At 34.4% G+C, this 15,268-nt stretch overlaps 1 protein-coding gene across 6 annotated transcripts in view; it reads right to left on the reverse strand.

Moving 5' to 3' along the window:
- The window catches only part of LOC113549517 (eye-specific diacylglycerol kinase), a 201,050-nt gene that overhangs the window by 114,387 nt on the left and 71,395 nt on the right, over nt 1–15,268 (reverse strand). For 3 of the 6 annotated variants that reach the window (XM_026950859.1, XM_026950858.1, XM_026950857.1), the window contains exons 2-3: nt 5,864–6,362; nt 2,589–3,230 (exon numbers count right to left, since the gene is read on the reverse strand). The exons of the other annotated variants lie outside the window; for them this stretch is intronic. In XM_026950859.1, coding sequence (XP_026806660.1) covers nt 2,589–3,230; nt 5,864–6,336 — 1,115 coding nt within the window. In that variant the 5' untranslated portion in view covers nt 6,337–6,362. The remainder of the gene's footprint in view (nt 1–2,588; nt 3,231–5,863; nt 6,363–15,268) is intronic. 6 annotated transcript variants of the gene reach the window in all.

The following is a 15,268-nucleotide window of genomic DNA, read 5'->3' on the forward strand; positions in this document are numbered from 1 at the left end:
GTTATTATTACAATAATAGCAGTAATTATTATTATTATTATATTATACACTGTCATGAGCGATTATAAACAACAAGACGAATCGATTTTGTCGAGAACTCAACAGAACAACGGGTATAGTGTCCGCGCGATGTACATCGCCCGACAAGACGGCACAAACGTCGAAAGATCGCATTTTTCTTTTTTTGACGCTCAAACGATAATATTTTACGTGACCAACACCATTATAATATATGCGCATGATATGTCTCATTCGACCAATATAGGGGTAAAATAAACGCGGAGATTAAAAATCATTCATGTATAATTCGTCTAGAAAACTATTGTGTTATTTGTTTTAAATTACTAATCAAATTAGGTTTGTCATCGAGCTAAATACAAAACAACGTCTATAATTTTTTCTTATTTAATTTTATGCATTTCACAAGGAACTTTTAGTAAACCGCAGATATAATATAAATAATAATATATTGGCCTTTCTTGAAAACTAGGACATCGTTATAATGTACATTTTTGAAAATATTTACATTGATGTTTTATCTCAAAGCACATGTAAATACTTGGAATTATTTTTGTTTAGAACAAAATAATCGATTTTTTTACGCTTGTTTGTGTGAAAAAAAATTACACAATCTGATGACTAAATTATATTAATTAATTATATAAGAATAATACATGCATTAATCCCTGTATTTATAATGTATTATATTTTGAAACATATTTTAATTAAATATGTAACGTTAATCACGGTTAAAAATTAATTAATAATTTTTATTGCGGTCGTTTGACAATTGTACGTCAATATCTAATAATAAAATGATATATTAATAAAATAAACAATTACAAGTTATACTTTAAAAATAAATGAAAATTTTAAAATATATTTCTACGAAATTTGGTGTTTGTAATATACAAATTTTATCGTTTTATTATTACACATATTTTATAAGCACTCTATATCAATGCAACATCGCCGTATTGAAGCGTAACAGATTTTATTGGTAATCTTTTCCAAATCAAAACACATAATAAAATATGACAAACGTATTTATTTTTATTAACATTTTACTGACGACCTAGAAATAAAACTTAAACCTGGTCCACGAGACCGTATTTTATACAATTTAATGGAATACATATTGTCTTGGCCTCGTCAACACACGAGATAGTAAAGGATAATATTTTATTTCATAAAACTACTTTATAATAACCATATTCTTCATGACGAATTGTATTGCTAAGAAATGATTCACGGGAATTTCGACGAAACCAAAGAAAACACTATTTTTTATTTTTATAGTAAACAGTATAATGTAATACTGTTATAATAGAAAACCTATTTGAGATCGTTTTTAAAGAGTGCATTACCAGACGAATTCCCATTTTCAGCGATACGTCACGTCTCCATACGAGTATAATAATAATATCCACTCCAGTTACTATTTTTAAGCACATAATTTGTGGTCGGCGTAATGATTATAAGTAATATTATAGATACACGTGTGTTTCGAACACGTTTTAAAACTGGCCGTTCGACTCGTGGTAAATATGTTTGTTTCAGGTTTTTTTTTATATGACCACTTGCTTTATAATATATATATAATTATAAAACAATGATTTGAACGATCATATTATTATAAGCAATTTAAACAATACACATTAAAGTCAAACAATAGTATCGCATCCATTATAATATCATATACGTATGTATTACTAGCATTAAATTCCGATAGGTGTTCGCGATCCGTCCAAGAACTCGAGATAATCACTTCCGACCGTTTTTTGAAGTATTTTTCCGAAAAATCGATATATTATTGGCATGGATTACATACGTTTTTCTGTGTAACCATGCCGTTAAGTGAACCCGATACATGACGGGCCGTTATAACAATAATATTAATTACCGCGAATAATTGTGTGTTTAGACGAGACAGATAAAGTGCTTTTTGACGGTCCAGATATATTTTAAAAATATTGAACCGACAGATGGTCATCTTAAATGTCGGACCACACATATTCGAGAGATGATGTAAGTATCAACGACTGCGTAGTGTGTACAAACGGTTTGGACAGCAGTTAAACGTTCTAAACGTATTTAGAAAATTTATTTTAACAAAAGCCATCAACTAATTTTCTAAAAATCTAACGCGACGGCGGTCAGTCACATTCTCTAGATTAAAAATAAAATCCGATTCGCGTGCGGGTCGTGTCACTAAATTCATAAACGTATATTATGCATTTAGGATCTCTTATAAACACAATATATTTAAAGTCGAGGAAATCTATAGTATAATATAATTCTTATTTAGTGAGATGTATAAAAGCGTGAGACTGTCAGAAATGTCAATGTGATCGAAAAGAAATCCCATCGGAAAAAACGGTATCGAATGCACGTCGGGTCGGGCCCGTACGACTCAATAACCGGAAAAAAAAACACGAAGTTTACACGACTGCGTTGTAGAACGCGACACTCGTCGTCGTCGAACTCGTGACGTTTCACCGACATATTTTGAACGAAATTATCGTCAACCACGTGCGTAATAAATAATGTAATAACAACAACAGCAATTAATAATAATAAATACTCACCCCTTGTCCGGCGGCACCCTGTGCGCGGGCACGGCGGCCGGCGGCGACGACGTCTGATTGTTGGTGGACAGCGCCTTGTACCGGGCCTGCTGGTCGGTGGGCAACACGATGTCCACCGACCGAGATCTGATGTTGTTGCAGGCCGGCTGCCCGCAGTTGGGGTCGAGCAGCAGCTGCGTGGGCGAAACGGGCACCACTTCTTCCGGTTTGCCGGCAGGCGTGGGCTTGTTGATGAAGCACGAGTCCATGCTGGCGGCCCGGTCGCGCTTCAGGTCGGGCACCGTGAGGAACAGGTCGCGGACCGCCGCCGGGTCGGCCGGGTCGCTCACCGCGAACGCCTCCTGTCGCTCCAGCTTCGGCGACGTGATCGACCGCCGCCGGTTGCCCTGCAGGTACTCGTCCGGCGGCGTCAGCTCCAACGTCAGCTGGCTCTTGACGCACGCCTCCTCCAAATCGGGCGACGGCGACGGCGGCGATGCGTCACCGGCCCCTCCGTCGGCCACGGACAGCAAACGGGTCGCCGACGCCGCCGCCGCGGGATCGTCGTGGAGGTCGGCGTCCACGGTGACGGTGATCTGACAACCGCGGTCGTCCTCGTCTTCCATGTCCTCGCTGGCCGACGTCGACGCTAACGATCTCTGACTGCGTTCAAACAACACACACACACGCACGTAGGTCAGTCTCGGCTGGTTTCCGTCGTCCACCGAATAGCACGCGTCGCCGTGTACCGTCCAACCACCCCTACCCTGCTCTAAAAAACTCGTATTTTTCACGATTCCGAACAACCCGCTCGCAGAAAAAGACTCGGCCGGATTTCTCGTATTCCCACGGCCGCGTTCGGTGTCGTCCGAACAAGGCTGGTTTCGCTACATCCGGATTCGGTTTCATCCATCCTATACGATATGTCATGTATATCGTTCTCGAGAATCGGGAAGGGAGGGACTCCAATAATAGCGTGTAAGGGATTCCTAAATATTGAAATCTGATTCTCAAAACTTCATCGCCATAATAAATATTATAATTTTTTATCCACCGCGGCTCGCGGTGCGATCGAAACCTCCGTTTATTGTTATTTCGTGCCGGAAAATTGTTTGTTTGTTTAGTTCTTCTCCTGAACAAAAAACGACGTTCATTCACCACGACTGTTCGTGTGAGTAAAATGTTTATATTTCAGGTCGCGAATAAAGTTCCGTCGAGAATAAAAATAAAAAATTAGCTTTATTTATTACGAAAGAAAGAGAGAGACTCGAAAACGAACAAAAATTGTCGTATAATTTCATTATGAACGGGGTGTACACGTGGCAGCCCTGACAACAATAGTAGCGTATTATCTAATGATTGGGCGGTGAAGCGGGGCGGGGTGGGGAATCGATATTATTATACTGCTACATATTATTTAAGAGGCCGAGCTCAAACAAATATTTTCTCGTTTTTAATATTATTATTATTGAGTTATACCTGCTGAATAATATAAAATATTATTGAATATTCAATGGGCTACCGACACAAAATTAATTTTAACGCTGATAACACTGTTCGGAATTTTTATATGAACGGCATAACATTATCATGTTCGACGGGAACAACGGAGACGGTTTCGGCCGAAAAAAACCAGAAATAACTCTAAGCATTAATGATGATAGAGGTATATATTATCTTTATACCTATATAATATACACGAGATATTATTTGACAAAATATATTTTTTCATCGTGATTCGGTATTCAGTTGGCGTAGATAATAATAATAATAATAATATATTATGCGTCTTTCGTAATTTTAATAAAATAAAAGTCTTCGACAATGCATTATACATCGCCAGTATTAAATGGAATTACGTATTTTATAATATTGTAAGACTGGACATATTTCCGATAAAGAATATTGAAAAATATCGTCATTTCACGATTTTCTACGTTCATGGATTTTCTCAAAGCTAGATTTTACGTGTGAATAAATAAATTTAATAAACATTCGAACATTGAATTTCGTGAACATTTTCATAGTTTTAAATTGATCACATAATATTTCGGGTTCTACTTTAGAAATAAAGAATACTGTCAGACTTGAGTCTCAGCCCAAAACTTATACGCGTTGAATTTATATAAACAAAAACGTGTCTTGAAAACTATAATTCCAATTTTATATACATTTTTATATAACTAGGATTATTGTCAATCACATTTATTAATGATATCCGCGTAGACTATAGAGTTATGGCAATCCAAATCACAAGCTCGTTATAAGCAATTTATTTAAAAATATTGAACTCTTTATGCATACATAAAAAATATATAGTACAAATTGTATTCATATTACGACGATCGAAATAAATAGATCCAAGAATAATCTGGGGGATCGTTACAGAAGTAACAATAGTAAAAGCCTCGCCGTTTTCGGTCTTATTGCCGACATCTGAACACGAATCCTCTAAGTCTAAAGAAATACACCGACTCGTACAGTACACTCACCGCGTTCCCCATACCCGTTCCACCTTGACCAACCACATCCATTGAATCCATACCCACATGCCGCGGCCGTGCGTCCCAATAATAAGAGATTGTTATCGTGCGCGGTGACACAACACTCGCTCGAGATCTACCCTCTGCCCATAACCCTATCTATCCTGCACTGCCGAAACGGAATGATTCTCTTTTCGTGACCGCCATCAATGTCTTAGAAAATAGTAAATACTATGAATCATCGTTTAGACGTCGAAAAACATTTTTATTGATAATACGTATGCTTATTAAACCGTGGCCAACACATACATATATTCATCTGAGTTGGGTTCCGAATGATACTAGACGTGATAAAATGATAAAATATAGCTTACTTTAGTTGGGTCTTGGATTGTCTTAGTCACTACACTAATTTGGTATTAGACGGTTTTTTGAGGAGGAGGGGGGGGGGTGATAAGGTGTAGTGTTGTTACGACGCATTTTTTTTTTCAAACTCACGCGCCAGAACCCAACCACGGTTTATAGAGGTAAATTTAAAGATAATTTGGGACCCGGCAATTAAAATGAAATATAAACGTCAAGTTCTGGACCCCACTCGGTCGAAGTAATAGTAATACTACCGTTGTGCGTATATAAGAGGCATAATAATGTATACACGCGCGTATGTTGGAGGCCGGACGGTTTGCGACGACGGAATCGCATTGCGCGCGCGCGCCGTACGGTGTCGACGGAGACTACGAGACTGATGTGGAAAAAAAATACGTATAAGAAAACGCGTCAACGCGTTAGCGATCGCGACGTGTCGCCCAATACCTATGGTTCTCTTCGCCGGACGACGACCTGTTCATCTTGGACAGCTCCTCCAGGTAGGCGCAGTGGACGCAGGACGCGGCGGCCGGCACTTTTTCGCCGGACGACCGCCGCCGGTGAAACAGCTGGTGCTTGGACGACGGCACCTCCAGGTAGACGCCCGGGTCGTCCCGGTCGCCGGAGGAGGTGCTGGCGGCGGCGGCGGCGGCGGCGGACGAGTCGAAGCTCCGGGACCGCTGTCCCGAGCCGCCGCCGGCGGGCACGCGCAGCGACGACGCGGCCGCCGCGTGACCGCCGCCGACGCCGCCCGACGATCGTTCTTTGCGCGCGTCCTCGTCCCGCTTGGTGCACCCCAACTTGATCTCGTCGAACGACACCGACCGCACCTGCTTGGGCACCTCCAGGCTGTTCTGCGTCTTCATCTCGGCGCCCGTCGGCGTCCGCGACCGCTTGAACGTCGAACGCAGACGGTCCATGACCGACGTTAGGTTTGCCGTGGCGCCTATACACACACACACACACACAGTATACACACATCGGTAACGCGACGTATTGCGCCGACCGACCGACCGACCGACGCGAACCGTTGCGATCACCGGGTCGGTCGGATTCAGAGTCGCGATGAAACCAAACGAAAAACAAAACAACAATGATTTCCAGAAACAATCACTTCAAACGCACCTGTGGATGTGGAGAGGGGGGGCGGTGGTGGTGGTGGTAGGATAGGTTTAATTACATAATAACATATAAATACGCGTTGTTGTATGCAGTCCCTCGTCGCCGCCGTGCCGTTATTATACTTAACGAGCGTGCGAAAATAACGATTGTTTTACGTTGGTCTTGTTTATTATTATACGTTATCATATTAATTTTTTTCTTTTTCATCTCCCCGCCGTTTCGGCCACGCGGAGTACACGTCGGGTTTCCGCCTTGCGCAAGGTCACCCGAACGTAAAATTCGCCATTGTATATACGCGCGGTAATATTATTTTCAAACAATTGCTTCCACCCCTTTTTGACCCACTTTCGTCGTAACCCGTAAGCCGACGTCGAGACACATCGGAAAGGATCCATATAAGGGATGACGTGACTTCGCGTTTCTCTTTTATTTCCATCGCGCTACACGTCTAACCAGCCCGGCACGAGCATAATATCGGTTTCGGTTTTACGTATATTATAATAAAATATATATACTTATATTAATATCGTTGAACTGCAACCGACCGCGATGGATACACTTTGTCGAGCTGAAACTTGAGAATATGGGCAGATGATATTCTGTTCAAATGTTTAATCGTGTCATTATTACGACGTCAACGAATCGTGGTGTATGACTGACCGTTAAATCGATTCATAATCAGTGACGACAACATCAGCGAGATGTTCGCGAAAAAAAAAATAATACAATGATATTAGACATTATCGCAATCCCCGAGTTTTAAAACAAATGCGTGTTTTCTACGTTTCGTATAGTAGTCGTTGTGTTCGAATAAAATAAAGTGTGTATACCTACAAAATAACTTCAACGACTTGTAATGTTTATTAAAAGCAGTTATGAAAAAGATTCCTATGAATATCATTATTATACTTATATTTGCTATTCCCGTTATATTACGTCATACTGTTGTATACCATCCTATATAGTAGTTATATTTTTTTACAAATCTAGAAAATTTCCATCAACACCGTTTTTTTTCTTCTTAAATTTATAATTGGTATTTTTTTTTACGCTTTAAAAAAATAAAAAAGCTTTACCATAAGGGCACGAGGTGAAAATCAATAAAAAACAATTTCATAGTATAATTTAATATGTCTGTATATTACTATAAAAAATTGAAAAAAAAATAATAAAATATGTACTTCTAAACGAATGTGGACTATAGTTAAGTGTACCATTGAATTCAATCGACAAAATACTATATTATTATAATAACACAGATAAGTGATTAATTAAAGTTTTAAAATCGTATAACATTATAAGGTCTATAAAACTATTATATTCCTAATACGGAAATCTATTTCATATAATATTTTTCATGTATAATATTATCACAAATAGTGATATATAGTAAATTGCACAGTGTTTTATTTAATACTACATAATATTACCACCATTGATTTCATGTTTATGTAAATAAGATGAATATCGCGCGGATTTTCCTGAATAGACATGATTGATTTACGTATCGGTACCGCGATTCGACAAACTATGTTCGGGGATATGATCACCGATGAGAGATAAATTTTCGTGTTTATACGTTGCACTATTATTATCCAGACGTATATCAATATTGAGCGGACATACAGATAAATGCGATTTTCAGGTTAATGTGGCGCTTTAATTAATCGTGCCGTGGTGTTCCGTCGTTTTTATTACAACCCCGCGCTCGGTTTATTGGCTATATAAAATATAATATGCGGTTGTAATAATGAATCGGTAGCGCGGAGCGGTTGAGATAATATTCTATTTATAGGATTTTAACGACTCGAGTCAACCAGCGACGCACTATAAGACCCGTGTCTAAAAAAAATTACTTTTTTTTCAATATTGAAGTCGAGGGAAACCGTGATTATAAATTTTCACCGTAGTCCGAAACGTTAAATTCGCTGTGTATATACACCTGATATTAATTTTATTCGCCGGGGCGCACACGGTTTTACGGATTTTTCGGCGAGGTTACCGCGGTTTAAAAGGTAGTTGTCATCAAAACGTATATATAAAAAGGTTCTGTACATTCGTGTCTTTACAGCTTTTGTAATCCGTCTTTTCGTTTATGCTTGGCCTCAGTAGCCGTATTACATTATAATGTATCTTAATATCACAATATAATATATTACATATCTATGTAATACCGACCTATACAAAATACTTGTCACCAAATGAAAAACGCTATCTCATTTTTTTTTTTTTATTATTATTATCATTTCAACCGTTTTATGTTTTATACGCGTACTGATTGTTAGCGGCTCGAGTGAAATGTAACTGCAGACCTGACACCTGACCAAATATTGTTCAATGTGCGTTTATTCGTTTGAGATGTTTAATGCTCGACATCAGGAAATTAATTTTGTAAACGCTCAAATGAAATTCTCATAATACTGATATCGTTTTTAAGTTGACGGTATTATTTATTTTATGGTAGCCGACTTATTACGTTTTTCGAACACAGCGTATTGTGGTAAAATATATTTTATTTTCAATTTTATAGTATCGCTGTTACAGGCTACTATTATGCATTTTATAATTATTATCTTGCCAATCAGTCCGTCTCTCGCCGTTAAATCAGATAATGCTTGAAGATTATTATACGATTATATATTATGATATTATATAATTAATTTTACATTTTATCATACAAACGCTATGAGTAAATTAACACGGAAGCACCAAATATTATAAAAATAAAATTAATAATTGGTACGTAGTGGAATTGAAAAATAATAAAATAAAAAATAACGAACAACTGGTCGAATATATATTTTTTTATTTGATACTGCTATTATAGTAATGGAATTTCATTGAATATTATGGGAAAAATTACACTATAAAAGTTTTGCACAATCAGATCCAGTGTAGTGTATAGTCAAACAATATTGTTTGGTCTGCGTATAATATTGAATATTACGTACAAATAATAAGTATAATATCATATATATGATATAGATACACGTGTAAGTATGATTTCATATATTTATTGGTATGTATTAGAGACAGAAAATATTATCAACCTATTTAATTTATATATTATATATTATATAAATTTAGTTGAATACGATAAAGTTAAAATGCATCTTAATATATATATATATTATGTTTCAAATCAATGGCATATAAAAGACCATTGGTCCAAATTCAACTAACATAAAAGTAAAATGTTTTGTATGAAAAGCAATCCCTTCTCAGTTCTCACTCGTAATTTCTCATATCTGGTTTTATTCAAAAACTTTACATGTACACATCTGTTATGTGTTTTTAGATAGGTAATATGTTTTGTTGACAGTTTTATATAATTTTCATAATTATTTTTTGGTTTAATATATTTCATAAACTAATTATAATATTGACTAATTAAATTAAAGTGTTGTACAGTTGTAATGTATCTATTTGTGTTGGTTTTATATGGTTATAAAACATAATTCACTATACATTTAATAGTAAATAACCACATTAGGGTTTATATATATATGCAATTATATATACATAATATTTGTCAAAATATTATTCGAATGAATATTGAACATTTCAGAGTAATTAATTAAGTAGGTACTCAACTAATAAGGTGTTATCAATTATTGTTATTCCTGGAGAGTTGCGATAGATACTAGTTTTGTACCGAATAATACAAAACAATAATAATTTATTAATTAGTTTACCTTAAAGTTTCTTATCGATTACTAAGTTTTTACTTCATATTCAAATCAACTTTTGTATTTTTTAATTGGAAACGATAAAATACTTAATATTTATGTTAATGATTGTTATATAAAGAAAACTATATAGAAAGATAAACATTTTGTAATGAAAATTCAAAAATTAAAATATTCATTATTTTTTCGAATAACTAGTATTACACAAATATATGTATATAATATGTTTATAGTGTATACAAGTTTTACATACAACTGACTTTATATAATGATCATGATATAGCCCCTAAAGACATAATTACGAAAAACTTAATTATTTTATTCTCCCATTGTCATATACAAATACGGATTGCGCAAAGAATAATTAGTTTGCACAACATAAAATAATTTATAATTGACTTATCAGCCGAACACCATTAAGTTTTAACCTGTTTACAGTGCAAAAACACTTTTGTTTCGTCATGGAATATAAATAGATAACTAACAAAAATGATACTGGACAATTGTCAATGATTAAGCATTAGGTAAACAGTTTTATTCGTACGGAAAATAAATAAAGGTACGATATAGAGCTTTTTTTATTCCAGGACCTGCAGTATCATTGAGTACTGTCGTGGATATGTAAAAACGCGTAAAATTCATCATCATGGTGTGTTTTCAACGCACATCAAATGTGGAAAAATATGGAAAAATTGTGATATATTCGTCGCAGGTACTTGTTAGATTCATTGAAATAATAATTGTATATCATTGACATATCCATAATATATTATAGAGGTCTACCTATATTACAGGTTTTAAAACGAACCATAAAAATGGCAAAAGTGGTTGGCAAAGATACAACAATATACCTACTATCTGAATAGGGGAAAAAACGTTTATTGTTTATTCAACAACAATGTATCTATATGTGTATTGTGTTGATGTATTACGTTGATGTTATACAATCGAGGAATAAACTCTATGTCGAAATACACGTTAATATTTAATTCAGTTAAATTTTTTTTTTTTTTTTCGAAAAATCGTGAATCTAGTAATAGAAGTATATAGTGCCAACGGTTGAAACACTATTATTTGAAAATATGATAAAATATGATGTACGCAGCAAGAAAAAAAAATATGTAGAGCGTTTTAATATAGTTACGCGCCAGCTTTGAAAACTTTGCATTTTCACGTAAACAGGGAATATATCTTTAAAAGATTAAATTAAACATCGAGATGATGACGATGCGTTGCACATCAACGCGAACCGCAACTTTGTCGAAATTCCGACTAAAAGAAATTTATCTCGTTCCCATCGCCCAATCAAATAAACTACGCCATTGTATCGTTTACTTATTACATCGATAATCGGTTTTTACAAGCGAAACTGGAACAACATTGTTGAGTTTAATCGCTTGTCATTGATAAACACGAAAATGGAGTGGCAGAGGTTGGAGTCACCGAAAATCGGCAATGGAAGTACTCGTCTAATACGGACCAAAAGATAAAACGCCTTTTTCTATACATTATTGTATGTCGTTATCTCTGGGTCGTGTTTTATATTTTCTCGTCGACGGCAAGTGGTCACGCATGTGCGATCAGTAAATCGAATTATCTCGCCGTTTTCAGGAAGACGCGCGTGATCGGTAAAAGCAGACAAGGCTATATCGTCACAGAGAATCTGGGCTACACGCTACAAAAATTACGTTTATAAGGTTAGGTATATACCGTACGTCGGCAGGAAGGATAAACGTATGGGCCGGTGCAGAAAAGAAATATTCCGTAATTCACAATGCGTACACAACACAATAATATTATATATATATATATATATATACGCACAAGACTGCAATATAATATTATGTTTTCGGTCACACTCTGACTGATCGACCGACTTATTGTTTTTGTATTTTTCGTTTTTATCGTTAACGCGTGCACAGCATATTGGCGTAATACATACATAATGATACGTCAGACCGATAATAATGATTTGGCCAACTTCCCAGACCGTAATAATTATTATCTGTCGTAGTTTTTTTTAATTTTTTACGGACATGAAATATTATTATTGACGCCGCCGTCGCTACCCTGTTTTGGAAAACTGCGCGTTCGAGCACGTGTGTCTTGTTATAATCAATAACGAGTCACATTTCGATAAAAATAATATTAATAATAATAAACGGCGTACATATTATAATAACCAATACCCGCGTGGCGCGTGTACGCCATACGGACATTATACGGTAGGTTTACAACAAGTATTTTCAGGAGGCTTTCGATGATTCGCAATACACAGTGGATCAGAATATAGGTATAATATCATAATGTATGTACGAGTGCATTATCTGTTACATTATATAATAGTCATGTTAATCCCTACTCCAAATTTAATTAAAATTGTCGATAAATTATTTGTAGGTACTCAAACACACATAATACCATTACTGGTGTACGCATTACAGCTCTTATTTGATATTTAATGTAGCTAACATTTCGCAGGGGTTATTATATAGGCACCTATATTATGCATTTAGAAAATTATTGTTGTATATACAATATATATGTAGCACTTTTGTGGCGGAGAAGAGTTGTGAGTAATTTCAAGATGATTTCCGATTTTAATCTAAAAGTTTACGAAGGATATAACAGATATTACAAAATTAATAATTATATGTCTGTTAGTTTTACAAAAATAATAAAATGGAACAAAGGTTTATTATTATTTTTATTATCATTTTTAACATTTGTTCAATCGTCAGTGTTAAATATTAAAAACAAAGTACCTATGTAATTGCTGTAGAGAAAATGTCACTAGCACCTGATGCTTAAATTTTCAATCGAAAAATACGGTTGTAAATCGATGGAAATAGGATGTAGGCTTTTAGTAAGTTTATATGTATATATGTATTTACACAATAAACTAAAGCAATAACAAGGTAATACGTACTTATAATTGGCAAGTAAATAATATGTGCGTGACTAATAAAAATGTTAGTGCTTATACTATGTTAATCCACTTGTCTAAAATAATTACAAACATTGTATAGTTCATGTTTTCTTTACAAGTAATCTCATACGAAACATAAACAAAATAATCAAATATAATGCATTTGTAAATACAACGCAAATAAAAAAATAAAAGTTAAGTACTCACATAATTCATAATTTATTATACGTACAATAAATGGAAAATTCAATTAATTAATATTTATGAGTATATTCATTTTAATTAATGTAAATAAAAAAAAAAAAGAAAAATCTGAAAAGAAAAAAAATAAGAAGTAAAATTGTGAGTTTATATTATATATTCTTTATTGGTGTGCGGTTATGCAGTCGTGTCGTGTCGTTTATTGTAATTTTACCATACAATTTTTTTCATAGATTTATATACTGTTATACGAAATATTGGATTATTAAACGGAACGCACCACAAACCGTACATATAGGTAAACCATCAATAATAAACGAAAAACGACGAACAACTTAAGACGTTGCCGTTTGTTTGTATTTTTGTACCGATACTCGCGAACGTGACTTGAATACCAATCTCACTTGTCATATCGAACATACCTATGTAACACGACGATCGTGTTTCTTTTATACGACTATCACAATTCGTGTAAGCTATCTTAAAACGACCGGTAAATCTGTATTGGTTCAAAAAGGTCGATAGGTAAAGGTATACGCATTCATAGCACACGCTCGTATAATAAATACAAGAAGAACACATAATGATAATATTATTATTATTATTATTATTATTATTATTATTATTATTATTATTATTATATACAGTGTGTTTTGTGTTTGTTTAGAATGAATGGAAACTTTTTGTATTCTGTTTCCTCCATTTTCAAGGGCCCTATTCGCTTCGTAAACAAATTTTATTAGTACAATATGCTAACAATGTCGTTATAGAATACGTATGTATATATAATATTTTAATATGATTAGGATGTTATTTTTTAACACGTCATGACACTTGTTTGCAAAAAAAATTTATTTTTCAGTTTTAATAAGTATGGATAAAGTAAAGATTTAATTATCTGCCAAGAGTCTTTGCAAGAATAAAACAATTTAACTTTAAATTTTCTAGATGATTTGCGAAAAACAGTAAAAAATTTTAGATCCTACTCCTACATAGTCCAATGTTATCAAAGCATTAATTGTACAATTGAAATCTTACACATTTAGAACCGCTAGAAAATTTAAATCAAAAGTTGTTCTAAAAAAATATTTTTAAAGAATTAAAGGCGTGTTAAATATATACCAAATTTAAATACAACACTCCAACAAAACTAAGGAATGTAAAAAAATGTTCACCCTAAAACAAAGTTAAGAAATTTCCTTGTGAAAAATTGATTACTGTTTTTATGGCACGATTTGCATGTTTGCAAATAAATGAAATTAGCTTAAAGTAGAAAAAAATAAGCATAATCTAGCCGTTTAATCACAAAATCTCGTCGAAATACCCTATAATCTAATATAAACGGTAGGTACAACCATTTACGTGTATGTGCTCATATATAAGTACCACCTATAATTAATCCTTCTTCTAATCAAAAACTTATTATATTCAGATCAAGTCAGCTGCAACATTATCCCTCTTTCGTTTAAAACAAGTTTGTGTACCTAATGATGTGAAATCATTTGCAAAAAAAAAAAAAGGACCAGTGTCTAATAATATAATCATTTCTAACGTCTGTTTCATTAATTAAAAACAAATTACAATTTGATTATGTTATTTTCATATAATTATAATATTATTTTATACACATAGACACCAAAGTTTTATACATTATTACGGACGAAAATTACGATAAAATAATATACCGGAACGTTTTGATTTTGTTCGATTATCAATAAGCATAATATACGATTTACATCGCTATTACTTTTTACAAATAATTATCGTCATAATATTGTTATTGTTGTACATTATTATTGCAGCACGGTGGTGAGTATAGAATGTTGTTGACGCCGTATAATACAATATTTATTATATTATTATTGTCATACATAGAGAGCGCGTCCCTGATGCAGGCAAACTACTTGTATA

This window comes from Rhopalosiphum maidis, chromosome 4 (genome assembly GCF_003676215.2).
Source record: "Rhopalosiphum maidis isolate BTI-1 chromosome 4, ASM367621v3, whole genome shotgun sequence".
NCBI classification, from domain to species: Eukaryota; Metazoa; Arthropoda; class Insecta; order Hemiptera; family Aphididae; genus Rhopalosiphum; species Rhopalosiphum maidis.